At 30.8% G+C, this 15,500-nt stretch overlaps 2 protein-coding genes across 3 annotated transcripts; both read left to right on the plus strand.

The window, feature by feature from the left end:
- The first annotated feature begins 1,291 nt into the window (after nucleotides 1-1,291).
- LOC105124502 (magnesium transporter MRS2-F-like) lies at nucleotides 1,292-5,071 on the plus strand. Of its 2 annotated transcripts, XM_011024541.1 has the most exons (6): nucleotides 1,292-1,689; nucleotides 2,160-2,432; nucleotides 3,075-3,203; nucleotides 3,694-3,839; nucleotides 4,401-4,515; nucleotides 4,670-5,071. In XM_011024541.1, the coding sequence occupies exons 1-5, from the start codon at nucleotides 1,450-1,452 to the stop codon at nucleotides 4,411-4,413; spliced, it is 801 nt and encodes a 266-aa protein (XP_011022843.1). In that variant the 5' UTR covers nucleotides 1,292-1,449; the 3' UTR covers nucleotides 4,414-4,515; nucleotides 4,670-5,071. The 2 variants fall into 2 exon arrangements, with proteins under 2 accessions (XP_011022843.1, XP_011022842.1); XM_011024540.1 differs by lacking the exons at nucleotides 4,401-4,515; nucleotides 4,670-5,071 and having other exon boundaries at nucleotides 3,694-3,867.
- Nucleotides 5,072-8,549: 3,478 nt separating this feature from the next.
- On the plus strand, nucleotides 8,550-13,613 carry LOC105124506 (magnesium transporter MRS2-F-like). Its single transcript, XM_011024546.1, has 7 exons — nucleotides 8,550-9,044; nucleotides 9,496-9,873; nucleotides 10,398-10,610; nucleotides 10,771-10,899; nucleotides 12,367-12,512; nucleotides 12,976-13,105; nucleotides 13,197-13,613. Exons 2-7 carry the CDS (start codon nucleotides 9,532-9,534, stop codon nucleotides 13,476-13,478), a joined length of 1,242 nt encoding a protein of 413 aa, XP_011022848.1. The 5' UTR covers nucleotides 8,550-9,044; nucleotides 9,496-9,531; the 3' UTR covers nucleotides 13,479-13,613.
- The last annotated feature ends 1,887 nt before the right edge of the window (nucleotides 13,614-15,500 follow it).

Here is a 15,500-nt window from a genome sequence, read left to right on the forward strand (position 1 = left end):
AGAGTAACACATATATGAAAAATTATATAAAAATACCATAAGACAAATATTTTATTTGAATTGAATATTCATTAGCAAAAGTTTAAAAACCATATATAATAATTACAAAAGTATAGGTTAACACTATAATACAAAGCTCTATTAATATTTGAAAACTATAGTATAATTGGATAATTATTTAAATATTATTTTGATAAATTTATTTTAAGAGAATCTTATTATAAAATGAGAAAAAAGTCAAATAAAAAATTAAGGGCCATTTTTTAAAATAAACTGTGTATGCCGGACTAGAAGGATGAGCTCACATGCTTTCTTATTTTAAGGTAGACCACTTAGAGTCTATCTCAACTCTTTTTTTTAAAAAAAAAAAACAAATCAAGTCAGTTGACCAGATATGTCATTCTCCGACAATTTTTCTAGTAATTAGAGGTTGCTTTAGCCACAAGAAAATTAATGTCCAAGTATTCCGATCACAAAAACCTAAATTTCAACATCTCTTAACCTAAAAACATAAAAAATATATTATATGGACCTCTGAAAACTTATTTCTATCAACAAAAAAATTAGGTCAAAAACTAAAAATCAAATGAAAAAAATTGTTCAGCTCCTATTTACTTTTGGAGCATCATTAAAGAGGTATAAATAACATCCATTGAGTTTTAGATAATTTTGTCTTAAAAAAATCTATTGAGTTTTTCTCTTAAAAATAAATTTATAAACACCAAAATCATAATTATTGATAGCCAAAACCTGGTTACTGGAGAATTTTCGCTCTTTTTTTAGGTAATTTTATCTCTCCTTTAATAACAACTAGAGATTGAAATGCAAATCAATAAAGTTTGTGATTGAAATGTAAAAATAAAAAAAATCAAATTAAAGCTTTCCTATGTGTTTATAAATAGTGTGAATGGAAAATGATTTTTTTTGTTGATGTTAATTTTAGTCCTTGATTTTTTTTTTTTTTTTTTTAAATAATTTAAAATTCAATTTTGTAAAACGATGTTTAATTTAATGTAGGATATTAATTTCCACATGCGAGAGCATGCTACAAAAAAAATCTCAATGCAGATAAACCTTTAAACATTTGTCAGTGCAAACTCCAGCCCGTAATATCTCACAGATCCATTTCGAAATTCCGTTAGCCACGTCATCTTCCTTCCCTAATCTGGCGCCAAGGCGCTTTTAAGTTTTTTTTTTTTAAAAAAAAAACACGTACCACAACCAGATTTCATTTTCCTTTTAAAACACTTCTAGGTTCCGTTCCAGTTTTCCCGAAAGTAAAATCAATAAAAAACCCTAAATCACTAATTGCTTATCAACAAGAATCACTCATCATCATCATCAGCCATGGCTACAAAATTAAAGAAAGGAATGCCAGTGGTAAAGGCGTGGCTAGTGATATGAGAATCAGGTCAGTCTTCTATCGAGGAAATAGGGAAACACTCGATAATGAAGAGGACTGGATTGCCTGCACGAGACCTGAGAGCATTGGATCCGGTTCTATCGTATCCGTCGTCGATTTTGGGACGAGAGAGGGCTATTGTTGTGAGTTTGGAGCACATCAGGGCTATTATTACCTCGAAGGAAGTGCTTTTGATTAATTATAATAATCCTCTGGTGGTTCAGTTTGTCCAGGATCTTCAGCATCGTATTGTTTTTGGTAACAATAATGTCACTTCTCCACACCAGGTTTGTGTATTCATTTCTCATATGATTTGTTGAAATCGTAATAGGGGTTGAAGGGAATCCAGTTTCAAATGTTCTGTTCTTTCTAACTCTGTAATGAGAGGTTAGTCAAATTGTCTGCTAGTATGGTGCTTTTCAATCTCACCATGGACATTGATTTAGAATGCTATGGTTTGCATCATATTTGGTATTTGTTAGCGCCCTCATTGCAAGTTATAGCTAACAGTAGGCATGAAAAAACTAATTCCAGTTCTTCTATTCATGAACTTTGTATACTGTTTTCCCCCGCTAATAAATATATAAATTGCTGGAGTTATTCTCTGATAATATATTTTCAAGTACTAGCATGCAATTTGCGAACAGGAGATTCCAAGAAAATGGAACCCATGCTCTTTAAGCAAATCACCTCTTCTGTTTTAGGTACCACAAAGCAATCTTCTAAACTAACAGAGCTCATTGTTATCTGTTTGAAGGCAATGGATCATACTGGTAAAGAAATGGAGGACTCAGCTGAGGTTACATGGGGTTCACCCATATTAAATACACTTCATTCTTCAGCAAAAAGCTTAAGCAAGAGGAAAGCTCCAACTTTTAATTTTGTAAATATGAAAAGTCAGGAAATAGAGGGTGAGGGTGCGAATTCAACAATAAATGTTTCAGTAGCTGCAGGTTCCAAGGCGCTTCCTTTTGAGTTCAAAGCACTTGAAGCTTGCCTTGAATCTGCTTGTAGGTGCCTTGAAACTGAGGTACATGTTTATCTATTATTAGTCAGCATTAGTATTCCATCATCTGATTTGTTAAGAAAGTAGTTTAACCATTATATATTGCTGGGGTTTCAGATATAAATAAATCAACATTGTTTCAATTATCGTTTATTGATTCTTTTGAATTCTGATAAGCTTTATATGAGGAAGTGGAGCAATTTGCTCCAACTCTTCATATCAGTCGGCATTGGGATTTCATCATCTGTTAAATGTATACCAGCTAGTCTTAATTCATGCAGTTAAGCGATGCTAATTTATATTTTTTGGATCTCAATTTAGGCGATTCCTCTTAGATCAATTGCATCCACAGGTGTAAGAACAATATTAAATAAAGGATTTCTGACATAATGGACGTATGAGAAAAGGCACTAAATTTCAAGATAAATCTTTGAAGCGTGAATTTCTTCTTGGCAAATTTTGCTTTTACTTGAATTATCCAAGCCAAGGCCCTCGCCAATAAGATTTGCCAAAAATAAATTGTGGTGTCTCCTTAAGGGAGAAGATCATTTCTTATTCATTCCATTCTGGCCTTATGTTGGTCACATTCTTAACTTGCTCAACTCATTAACTCCTCTCTACATGCTTTTAAATTGAGGTGCATCTTTTTTCTTCTTTTTTTTCAAGACTCGGACATTGGAGGAAGAGGCATATCCTGCCTTGGATGAGCTGACTTCTAAAATTAGCACACTCAATCTTGAACGTGTTAGACAGATAAAAAGTCGTCTTGTTGCTTTATCCGGTCGCGTTCAAAAGGTAGATAACATGCTCTTGGATGGTTGTAGCTATCAAAATATCCTTTTCTTCTTGCCATTAAGTGAAGTATGCTACCATAGGCTTGTGAAACTGGATTCATTTTATTGGATGTCATCTTTCTATCCTGTGCATAAGATCTTCCTGCAAGCGTATTCTTTCTCTGCTGCGAATTGGTTTCTGCTTTGGGTTTCTGCTCGTCGTTGTTTTATGCAGGCTATAAAAAAGAAACATTTTTTGTGTTCTTCATAATGCATCTGCGAGTGTCATTCTGTCTCTAAGAAATTCTATTGTTTGGATTTTGAAACCGAGTTAAATGGTTTTGTTCAAGAAAAGGTATTTATTCATAATTTAATCTTCAAAAGATTAATATTTCTATGCATGCATGGTCCTATGTCTGTGTATATACCCCTAAAGTACCTGAATAAGCAATCATTTTCATAGGTTCGACTTCCTTACCCTACGTTGAAAATTTATGAGCTTTTTATTGCAGGTGAGGGATGAACTTGAAAATCTGCTGGATGATGACAATGATATGGCAGAAATGTACTTGACAGAAAAAGTTGTTGCTCGTGCAGTGGATCAAATTTCTACCATAGGGGAAGTGTATGACGGTGAACGTGAAGTAGATGATGACAGGTTCTTCCTAATCCCACAACTGTGATGTTTGTTCAAAATCTCTAAATTTTGCACGAAACCTTCGTGTTCTTGGTGTAAATTAACCACCTTTGGACTGTACTAGTCAGCATGGATGGCATATCATGCTTTAAGATCTCAATTTATGAACATTAGTTTTATCGTTCAACAATTACAAACTACATTGCTAGCTCTTCCTTATCAATTATTGTTCCCAACTAATGCTCTTTCCTTAATTACAAAGGGTGTGATTGTTGTTCATAAGTAAACTATGGTGTTAACTCTTTCTGTAGGCTGTCCCCTGCATTCTCAGTTACTTGGCAATCAGAATCTTTGCTGTTAACCCCTCAAACTTAATTTTATGCAACACTTTTAATTAGAGATGTGAACATCAGTTGATTGAACTCTATTGAGAGTTGAGTTATTATGGAATCAACAATGGCTGTGAGTAAAAATTTGTGATGTTGATGCTTGCTTCGGAACAATAGACTTTATTACTGCATTGTGATAGTAGTTTTAACTTGTCTTATGCTGTGCAATTTACTCTACAAAACTCACCTGCAGTGTTGATGACTGATCTGAAACCAACACCAGCGTTAAGCCAGACATCGAAGAGTTAGAGATGCTTTTGGAAGCATATTTTGCACAACTAGATGGCATCTTACAGAAACTATCCGGTGTATGTGCCTATACCTGGTGCACTTATTTCTCTTGTTTTCTGGTCATTCTTAATTATCTACTTCTACATGGAAAGTTTGCATCGTTGGATAGCAGAGAAACTCCTGAGAAAACTTAGCTACATCGAAGTCATTTCATTTTTTCATGCTTTTCAGATGAGTGAATATGTGGATGACACAGAGGACTTCATCAACATAATGTTAGATGACAAACAAAATCAGCTGCTGCAGATGGGAGTGATCCTCAGCGCTGCAAACATGATACTCAATGCAGGCATTGCGGTTGTAGGATTCTTTGGAATGAACATTCATGTTACACTGTTTGATGAGAAACCAAAACAATTTTGGGAGACTGTGATCGGTACATGTGGAGGTTGTATTGCTTTATTTCTAGTTCTTTTAGGGTGGGGCAAGAGAAAAAAAATATTGGCTCTGTAAACTTGTTCGCCTTTCTCTTTTAGTGCAGGTGGTCTTTTGGCTTATTTGTCACACGCCAAGAAAAAGAAGAAGAAAAGGAGAGAACAGCTGGGGAGAATTTTACTAAAGGAGTTAAGAAATCTCATGTAAGGCCAACCTTTTCATTTGTTTTATAATTTCCAGTCCTGCTGCGTTCTTCTTCATTGTCGTTTTCTTCTGGTTCAATGCCACCATTTTCAACTATATATTGCTCAAAGATAGATTTCACTCCCATGTGGTCCCTCAGGTTTGAAATAATATCAAAAATCCTAAATTCTAAAAATAACAAAAATACAACTGAAAGACGACCCTTCTCTCCCGTCTTTCCCCACTGCGAACCAGCATCTCTACTGCTTTTATAGAACCATTTAGAACATTATTTTAAAATTAGAAATCATCCAGCAGACCAGTAAGTCCTCTCCCAACAACACAACCATCTAGACTTGTCGAAGAGACGCTTATCCCACCTGATTTGCTCTTTGTTCCTTCATTTTCAATGGGCATCAATGACCCAAATAAAGAAAGTATCTCAAAAGGCTTGAAATAGAAAAAAGAAAAAAAGTATCATGATTTTGAAGTCGAAGCAAGGAGTTGGTGGTCACATCCTAGAACTCGCTACACTTAAGTAAAAACTATGTGCTATGTCATGAATAAGATATTTGTTTTATATATATATATATATATATATATGTGTGTGTGTGTGTGTGTGTGTGTGTGTGTGTGTGTGTGTGTGTGTGTGTGTGTGTGTGTGTGTGTGTGTGTGTGTGTGTGTGTGTGTGTGTGTGTGTGTGTGTGTGTGTGTGTGTGTGTGTGTGTGTGTGTGTGTGTGTGTAGATTTTTCGACGTATTTTTATGTTTGAAAAACTGTAAGTGTAAATTTAAAAATTTATACATACATATAATTCAATAAATTAAAAATTATATGTATTGATAAATAAATAAATAAATAAAATTATCAATAATAACTAAAAATAAAATTAAAAAAATCAAAAAATTTATGTAGATTAAGATATTTAATCTTATAAGATGAAATATTTACTATATTGTCTTCACTAATTTTTTTATTCAAATATTTTTTTTATTTAATCAAACTATAATAAAAATAGACACATGTATTGAATTGATTGAATAAAATAAAAAAATTATGAAGGTTGTATATATTAAAAATATTATCTGAAAAAATATTTTTATTCTAAACATTAAGTTCATCTATACAAAAGATTAAAATAAATAAATTATAGATAAATAAAAAAAAATTAAAAATTAAATACACACAAAATAATTATAAAAATTTATCTATCCAAAAAAGTATAAACAAGGAAATAAAAATAATCAAAGATGAGCAATATTAATCAAAATATAAATTTAAAAATTATTTTACAAAAGGATATGAAAAAAAGATATCAATAAAAAAAAATTTGGAAAAAAAATAATAAGTTTATGGCTTATCTTGTTAAATTTGTGATTTGTGTCAACTCAATTCAATAAAATAATTTTTTTATCTTAAATTTATACATAACATATATATTAAAAAAGGATAAAAAACAATCCAATCCTCTTGTTTTAGTTTTATATATAATGGTCCACCCCTATTTATTCTAAGAAGAAAATATATAGACAACGTGTCTAAGTTCAAATTTCAACTATTATTGTGATAGATGAAAAATTATAGATAAAAAATTATAGCAATACTTTTTTTGTTCATAAAATTCAATTTAAAACTATTTCAACCCAAAAATCCTTATTAACGCTCTTGAAATACTCATAAATCAATTAATCAATTTAAAATACCTAAAAACAAGTAAAAAAATTAAGATTTAATCGGGTTAGATTTATTTTTTTCAATTTAGATATATTTTTTTCAAGAAACATTATGGATCCAAATAATAACCATCAAACTCCTCTCATTTCATATAATTTGTGGACATCAAAAAAATTTACTCTGATGGTCAGAAATAATTTGAATGATGATTCTTTTTTTATTATCAAAATTTAATTATTTTTTTTTAAGAAGGACTGAAAAATAATACAAATAAATTTTTATATCAAAACTAATTTTTTTAAAATTTTAAGAGACTTGAATGATATAATTTATGTTATTTTTAAAATTTGAGGATTTAAATATATTTTTCACATAATTTTCAGCATGCACGCTACTTTAATTAGCATCAAATCATTCAAAGAAAAATTTAAAAATAAATAAATTTTTAAAAAATACACAATATCATCCGTAGTATTCTCTATGTGTGGACAATGCTTACTCTATAACGAACACCCACCCCCACGTATTTCAGGTTTTTTTTTTTTTTATCAAATAATACTCGGAATATTCTATGAGAACCACAAAAAACATATATATATTCCTTTGCTATTGCAGGCCCAAAAGTCGTTCCTCGTCATGCCATCTTCCCTACCATCAACGCATAGAGAACTTCAATTCTATAAATTTGGGATTTTTGATTTTTTGAGAGATTTTGAATGCTAGATGATGGCGCGTGGAAGAAGAGGCCTATATTTTTTTATAAAATATAATTGTGTTTGTTTTTTAAATAATTTTTTATATTAAAATATATATTAATAATTATTTTTATTTTTAAAAATTATTTTTGATATCATCGAAACAATTTAAAAATATAAAAAATATATTAATTTAAAGTTAATAAAAAAATTTAAATTTTTTCAAAACACTTTTAAAATACAGAAATAAATATTAGAATCTTGCTAAAATACAATATGTTTGATTTTGTATTAAATCATGGATTTGTATTTGAATTTTTTTTTATATTTGTTTTTAATAAAAAATGTATAAAAGAGAAGAAAACATGAGTGGTGTAATAATAATTATTTTAATATATATATATATATATGAAAATATTATTGTTTTTTAATTTATTTTTAAAATTTGGTTTTTACAATGTTTCAAAGTATAATATTAAAAATTTTGGTTGTAAAATAAAAAAATAATCAAACTATATAAAAAATAATACATATTACATTGTCTATATGCGCGGGCATGGGTATCTATATATATATATATATATTAACTATATCTTGTTGTACATTAAAAAAAAAAATTTAATTATAAATTTATTAAGAAACATTTTATCATAAAAGTAAAAATTCAATAACTACTTTTATTGCTAACTCCATCCTCAATAAGCACTTTTAATCAGATGCATTTTTCTATCAACAACTACAAACGGGTTCGATCTCTAAAGTCAAGCACAAACTTAATTATTATTTTTTACCAATTATTTAGAATCAATTTTTCATTATAATTGAATTCAATTATAATATTTAATTTGAATTTAATTGATAAATAATTTAATTTATAAGTTTTTAAAATATATATTTCAATTTATATATTATTTTTATCACTTTTATTTTATTTTTTCAAAAATATCAAAATCCCTAGGCAGATATACATATTTTTTTGAAGAAGATAGTTTTTAAATTTATCAATAAGACTTGAGTGTTTGATTTTGTCTAATAATTTTTTAACACCTGTCATAATTAAAATGGTGCGAACCACACAATGGCTTTCGTATACTATAAGACGGAGTGGTTGGTCCTAGTGGACGCAAATTAACGGTCGTTCAAACATCTTTTCAGACTCTAGCCTCTCTTTTCTCTGTAATCTCACAGTCTTCATGATTACTTGCAAAGCTTCAAGCTTCAATTTTGAAACCAACCCGTGTCACCAAATCACTTTAAAAAGAGAGAGACCTGCCGAGTTTACAAGCTAAGTGTACCATCCTCGTCAAAGCACAGGAGTCTCGTGCTCTTCTTCTTCATCAATCGAAGGCCACAAATGGAAGAACACCTCGACAACCCACTTAGCACAGACAAATTAAGGAGCCGAGAAGCTCCAAAAAGAGGAAAGAGAAGACAGAAAGAAAAAGTGGAAGAGGAGAAGGAGAGGGGCACAGTATAGGCAGTGGAATTTATTTATTGGCTGCCGGAAATAAGGCATAAAAGACATGATTCCGGTTGGTTGATATGGTGGATCACGTCATTTATAACTGATGGCCAGAATAAAACAACAAGATACGATTCTCTTGATAGAATATTTCAGGTTTGTATAATATTTCTTTTCCCAAATAGAATTAGTCAACGCTGATGTGTATTCATTCAGTTTGGAATGGATGATCTAATTGATTAGGACTTATTAGTGACTCCCTTGAAATTAAAGATTGGTCTTTTCTGATTTTAGAATTCCAAATTTAAGGAAACCACTAAGGTTTTATGAAGTAGCGTTTCATGTCTACCCACTTTATTTTATTTTTTAAAAAGAAGAAAAGGAAAATCGATTGCGACCCCCTGAAGTATGATGCAGATGTGTAATGGAATATAATGATGGGTTGGTTAGAATATATTGATGACGTGTCTCTTTTTTATTGGTTTCACAAGTCAAATGTTGCTCTTTCTGGGATGTTTCTATGACATTTCCTAGTTGGCTTGCCGGAATCTCTGTCTCAAATCTCAATCTTTCTTTCCTTATTTCTTCTCTCTCTCAACTTTCTCAGCAACCAAACGTCGGTTAAGCTCCAGTAGCGGCCACCATGGCTTCGAAATTAAAGAAAGGCATGATAGGGGTGAAGGCATGGCTGGTGATATCAGAATCGGGCCAATCGTTTGTAGACGAAGTAGGGAAGCATTCGATAATGAAGAGGACTGGATTGCCTGCACGTGATTTGAGAGCATTGGACCCGGTGCTGTCATATCCGTCGTCGATTTTGGGAAGAGAAAGGGCTATTGTTGTGAACTTGGAGCATATTAGGGCTATTATTACAGCAACAGAAGTGCTTATGATTAATTCTAATAATCCTTTGATTGTTCAGTTTGTTGAGGATCTTCAACATCGGATTGCTTTTGGTAATGCCAATGCTACGCCTCCACAGCAGGTGTGTCTTTACTTTGTTTGTAATAATGTCTGTATTTTGCTCATTTGGGGGGGAAAATTGTGCACAGGAGTGGTTTTTATTAGCTATGATTTTTATTTGTTATTGATGCATGTCTTATCAGTTTGGTTTAATAATGGGAATTTGAGAATTTAGAGTGGCAATTTTTATAAATATTTTCATAATTTGGAATGGAAATGGCCTTCATATTGTAATATGATGCCCAGAGTCCATCAATACAGTCTTGGAAATCCCCTGTTAACTTTGTCCGGAGCTAATAGTTAGCATGCAAATAATCACTTCGGATTCCTCTAAAAAATTATTATTATTATTCAGAGCTTCATTCTCTGGAGTGATACAAGCTATGAATAGAAAACTGCCGAGGTTATGTTTCTGATATGAGTAGCATGTAACACAGGGGGATTAAAGAAAATGAACTCAACATTCTTTTTAACCACAACTGACTGATTCTTTTTGGGGAACACGAAAAGCAACCTTATAAACACAACATTTTTTTCTGTCCGAAGGCAGTGGATCATGATGGTACTGGCTTGGGGGATGCAGCTGACACGACATCTCCAACTTATAATTCCGGAGATGTGAAGAGTACGGAAATAGCGGGTGAGAGTGCAAATTCAAAGATAAATGATCTAGTAGCTGCTGGTCCCAAAGTGCTTCCGTTTGAGTTCAAAGCACTTGAAGCTTGTCTTGAATCTGCTTGCAGGTGCCTTGAATCTGAGGTATGTGGTTTTTATCTATAGGAACTGCAGCAATAGAGTTTCACCATCTGAACTTGTGACAGGAGTAGATTAACAGTTGTTGCCTGCATTTTTAATGTAAATAAATCTTAGGTGAATTTGCACACTCAATTGAAGTACCATCTTTTTTCTCTCTTTCCAGACTCAGACATTGGAAGAAGAGGCATATCCTGCTTTGGATGAACTGACTTCTAATATCAGCACACTCAATCTTGAGCGTGTTAGACAGATAAAAAGTCGTCTAGTTGCAATTTCTGGACGCGTGCAGAAGGTAGATAACATGCTGTTGGATAGTTGTAGCCATCAAATACATTTGTTTTTACTTGCAATTATGTGACATGCGCTAAAATAAATTTGTAAATTCCAATGGATGCATTTTGTTGCATGCTGTCCGTCTATCATGTCTATATGATATTCCCTTTGACTGTTGGCTTTCTCTCCTGCGTATTTGTTTTTGTCTGCAATTTCTGACATTGCTATCTTTTACAGGCTTAAAAATGGAAATGATTTGTTTATTTGCTCTGCATGATCCATCTGCGAGGATCACTCTGTGTCTAGGTGACTTCTATTGTTCGGATTTTGAAACTGCAATCTATAGCCTTGTTCAAGAAAAAGGAATGATAATTAAATGCAATAGGAAACTGAGTGATTTGAGCTTTTATATTTTATATTTTTTACCTTTTGATTTCTTGGCTAACTCTTGGGGTAACAAACTCAAGATTTATTTAAAATTAAAAGGTGGCATAAGCAAAGTAAATCTGGTAGGCGGTGAATTTCTTGCCAGTTGAAGTTTCAAAGTTTAAAGAGTAATACTTAATACTAGTTTTTAATTGAGCTGTTGATGTTACAGAACTAAACATTTTAATACATGAACTATGGTCTGTGCATATTAATTGGCTATATGATCAGGTAAACTCCTCAATTGGTTTTCTGTTTTTTTATCAGTTTCTGTGATCTCCATGCTGTGGTATTAGTAGTATTATCAGCCAATTTTAAAATGCTTACGTGTGATTTATCTGTTATTTACCATGTCTGTTGACATTTTTATACCTAGCCGCAGCATCTCAAATACAAAATTAATTAAGCTTTCATGATTCAATCTCCTCTAATCTGTATGTAGGCATTAGTATCCTCTAATCTGTACGTAGGCATTAGTAATCAACTTTGTGTCAGCATATCATCATTTGGAGTTAAGAACTTTGCTTTGAATCATGAGAATGATGGCATTGGATCTTTTCTTTCCCTTGGAGGTTGAAACATGAAGATGCTTTAATTGGTTAACGAAGCTGTTTCTGTGTCTATAACCAACCGGAGTTTTGAAAATGATAGTTCTCCTAAACTCCATGGAAGTTCTTGTGAAAGGAAAGGAGTTTTCAAAGCAATAGCTTGACTTTTATGAATGATTCTGATTTTGCAGCATGTGGAAAGACTATCGTAAGTGTTGGTTCTGCACTTCATATGCCCATTACAGTTTGTTTTACCATAATGCTGTCTGGGAAGGAAAATGTTCCTCCAAGGAGGCTTCTAGAAGGTCTCCAAGTACAAGCATGCCATGTGTAGAAACAATGTCTTTATGCGTTGGGGTACAGAACATGAAAGACTAATGTAACAGGACATATCAGATTAACATGTCCATACATACATGATATACATGCATGCATAAACCTGCAAAGTATTTGGATATACATTACATGCGTTCTCAGTCATTTCATGTAATTTTACGAACTTATTGTTGCAGGTAAGAGATGAACTTGAACATCTGCTGGACGATGACAATGATATGGCTGAAATGTATTTGACAGAAAAGATTTATGCTTATGCAGCAGATCAAACATCTTCAATAGAGGAAGTATATGATGGTGAACAAGAAGTAGTTGATGAAAGGTTCTAATTCTATCATTTTTTATGCGTATCTAAATATGAAAATTTGCATGGAACAAATGCATAATTAGTAAATGAGATGAATATGGCCTCTATTATTTGTTGATCTCTTTATCATCTAGAAATCTGAATTATGAAGTGTGTGCAATTTTTTTAAACCTTTGAGGGATAAAATGAAGTAAATTTTTATGTACAAAACTGGTTCAGTAACCATCAGATCTCAATGCCATGTCGTGGACATACTAACTAGAATTGTCAAAATATTTGGCAAGTTACTGCTCTAATACTTTTAATCAAATGTCTCTTTCATTTATTTCTGCAGTAGTTTTCTTCTTTTTGTGCGAAATAGACTCTGTTAGTGTTGGTTATTATAAAATTTATGTGGTAATTTGTATCTGTCATCGAGTCAACGAGTCTAATGGTTTGCAATTTCTTTTTTCTAACTCACACTTCACCTACCCTACAGTGTTGATGATTCCAAATCTGGAGATGACTCTGAAATCTACACCGGCTCTAAGCCAAATGTCGAGGAGTTGGAGATGCTTTTAGAGGCCTATTTTGCACAGATAGACGGAACCTTACAGAAACTATCCCATGTATGAAGCTCAACATTTCTGTCACGTTTAATTACATTAAAAAAAATTTACAAAAATTAATTACGTCAAAATCATTTTCTTCCTTTTCTAGATGCGCGACTATGTGGATGACACAGAGGACTTCATCAACATAATGTTGGATGACAAGCAGAATCAGCTGCTACAGATGGGAGTGATGCTTGGTGCTGCAAACATGATACTCAATGCAGGCATTGTGGTCGTGGGACTGTTTGGAATGAACATTCATATAGAACTCTTTGATGGCAAACCAATACAATTCTTGGAGGCTGTGATTGGTGCATGTGGAGGATGTGTTGCTCTATTTATAGTTGCTTTAAGATGGGGTAAGAAGAAAAATATACTGGCTCTTTAGACTTGTTTACAAAACTCCCCATCTACTTTATAGCTTTTTAGTGTGTGTGGGCTATAGGCCATTATTAATTATTATTATTATTAACAAAAATTAAAAGAAATGATGCTTTTACACCACAATAATAGTTTTTTTTTTTAATCTATGTGTTGTTTTACATGCGTTCATATGGGTTATCAAGTTTCATACTTATTATACGGTAGATTTAGTTTATTGGTTATTGAGTTCTATACTTATTATACGGTAGATTTAATGGTTTGGCATTTTTATTCTCATGACCTGTTTGTATATTTAACGAATAAATTTAGTTGATCTGTGTTTTTTTGTAATTAATTTTTTTTAATTTTATTATTTAATATTAATTGATTAATAATTAAATTTAATGATTTATTTTAGTTTGCTTTTCATGAGGTTATACGGGTTTTATAATATAAATTATGGATTTTTAGGATAATTTAAATTAATTTTGGTTGTTTTATTGTGCTTTTTTATATTAAGTTTTTTTAATTTTTTTTTATTAATATATTGATTGAGAATTAAATTTTATAATGGTTATCTCAATTTTATAAATCGAGTTGGAAGTTTAATTGGTTAATTCGAGTTAATTTTTACTTTTTAATTTTATTTTTTAATATTTAATTGATTAAGAATTGTTTTTTATAATTTTTTTATGAAATTATTTTAATTTTATAAATCAATTTATAGATTTCACAAGTTAATTTTCTTTTCTTTTTAAAATCTGATATGCTATTCTTTCGATTTTCCAAATATTTAGTGCTCAACTAGGTGAAGAATAAATAAATAAATAAATGACATGGATAGGATTGCGAGCACCATGAAGAACTGTACATTGTTTATACACCATGAAGAGCAATGAAAAATTTTTTAAAATCATAAAAGAATTAAATTTTTTATTTTTATTTTAAATTAATATTTTTCAATATTTTCAATTGTTTTAATACATTAATATTAAAATATTATTTTAATATTTTTTTTAATATTTTTTTTAAAAAAAACAACTACAATTATATTTCTAAACATTATTTAATGGTAATGTTGAAAATGCCGGTCCTGCAAATTCGCATTTGCAAATATGCTCGTACCTTCGAAGGACAATCTCGAAAATAACTTCGAACGTTAAAATTGATAAAGGTTTTGCTGGGATTGTCAAATTGCCCTTTCTTCTCCGAGCAAGCATCAAATTGCCAAGAACTGGGCTTAAAGCCGCATTGCCCAATTGATGTGGATATTTCATGAAGGGTAAGAGGGGACATCCTGCTAATTACGTGTTTATTATTGTAATATAGGTTATTCTTTAAAAAAATATTTTTAAATAATATTTTTTAATTTTTAATATCATCATATTAAAACAATAAAAAAACTTTAAAAAATAATTTAAAAAAGTAAAAATTTTAGGAACGCGCAACCAACTATGTTCCTAAACATGCTCTATATTTACATTTTAACTATAATTTTTTGGGTTTTTAAAAACAGAATTTATAAAAAGATTATATGAAGATAAGATGTTCTTTTGATTTTGAAATTGCTTCAAAGCAGGATTATTATAAACTAAAAGACATCCAAATATTCAATCTTTAATAATAATTAATACTAATCACAAATAAAAAATATTCTAAACGATTTTAGAAAAGAGATTATTATATCTTAGAGTGCTAGCTTTTTTCTTTTATATTTTAGGTATTTATGTATTGGACTCTACTCATTCTTTACATCACAAAAAATAAGAAGTATAACATTTTATTTATTTAATTAAGTCCTTGATTGTTTCTAGATTTAGAATTGTAATTCATTGTATAAATTATATTATAGTCCTCAAATTTTAAAACGTATTTATAATCAAGTCACATATCCTATTTTAATTTCTAACTAGTGATTCTTGTGTGAATGATTCATTAGATTCTCTAATAAATTAATCCAAACATAAATCACAATCTTAAAAAAAATAGGATTAAATAAATTAATTTAATAATTCATTGATTTATATTTAAAAATCAAGTATAATGT

The sequence above is a fragment of the Populus euphratica genome, unplaced genomic scaffold, assembly GCF_000495115.2.
Source record: "Populus euphratica unplaced genomic scaffold, PopEup_1.0 scaffold35.1, whole genome shotgun sequence".
NCBI lineage: Eukaryota > Viridiplantae > Streptophyta > Magnoliopsida > Malpighiales > Salicaceae > Populus > Populus euphratica.

What these genes read in the sequence shown, in the direction of transcription:
- LOC105124502 (XM_011024540.1), top strand. Translation starts at nt 1,450, where the DNA reads ATGAAGAGGACTGGATTGCCTGCACGAGACCTGAGAGCATTGGATCCG. An exon ending in ATGTCACTTCTCCACACCAG is followed by an intron (nt 1,690 to 2,159) that starts GTTTGTGTATTC and finishes ATCTGTTTGAAG; the next exon opens with GCAATGGATCATACTGGTAA. An exon ending in GTAGGTGCCTTGAAACTGAG is followed by an intron (nt 2,433 to 3,074) that starts GTACATGTTTAT and finishes TTTTTTTTCAAG; the next exon opens with ACTCGGACATTGGAGGAAGA.
- LOC105124506 (XM_011024546.1), top strand. Translation starts at nt 9,532, where the DNA reads ATGGCTTCGAAATTAAAGAAAGGCATGATAGGGGTGAAGGCATGGCTG. An exon ending in ATGCTACGCCTCCACAGCAG is followed by an intron (nt 9,874 to 10,397) that starts GTGTGTCTTTAC and finishes TTCTGTCCGAAG; the next exon opens with GCAGTGGATCATGATGGTAC. An exon ending in CCTTACAGAAACTATCCCAT is followed by an intron (nt 13,106 to 13,196) that starts GTATGAAGCTCA and finishes TTCCTTTTCTAG; the next exon opens with ATGCGCGACTATGTGGATGA.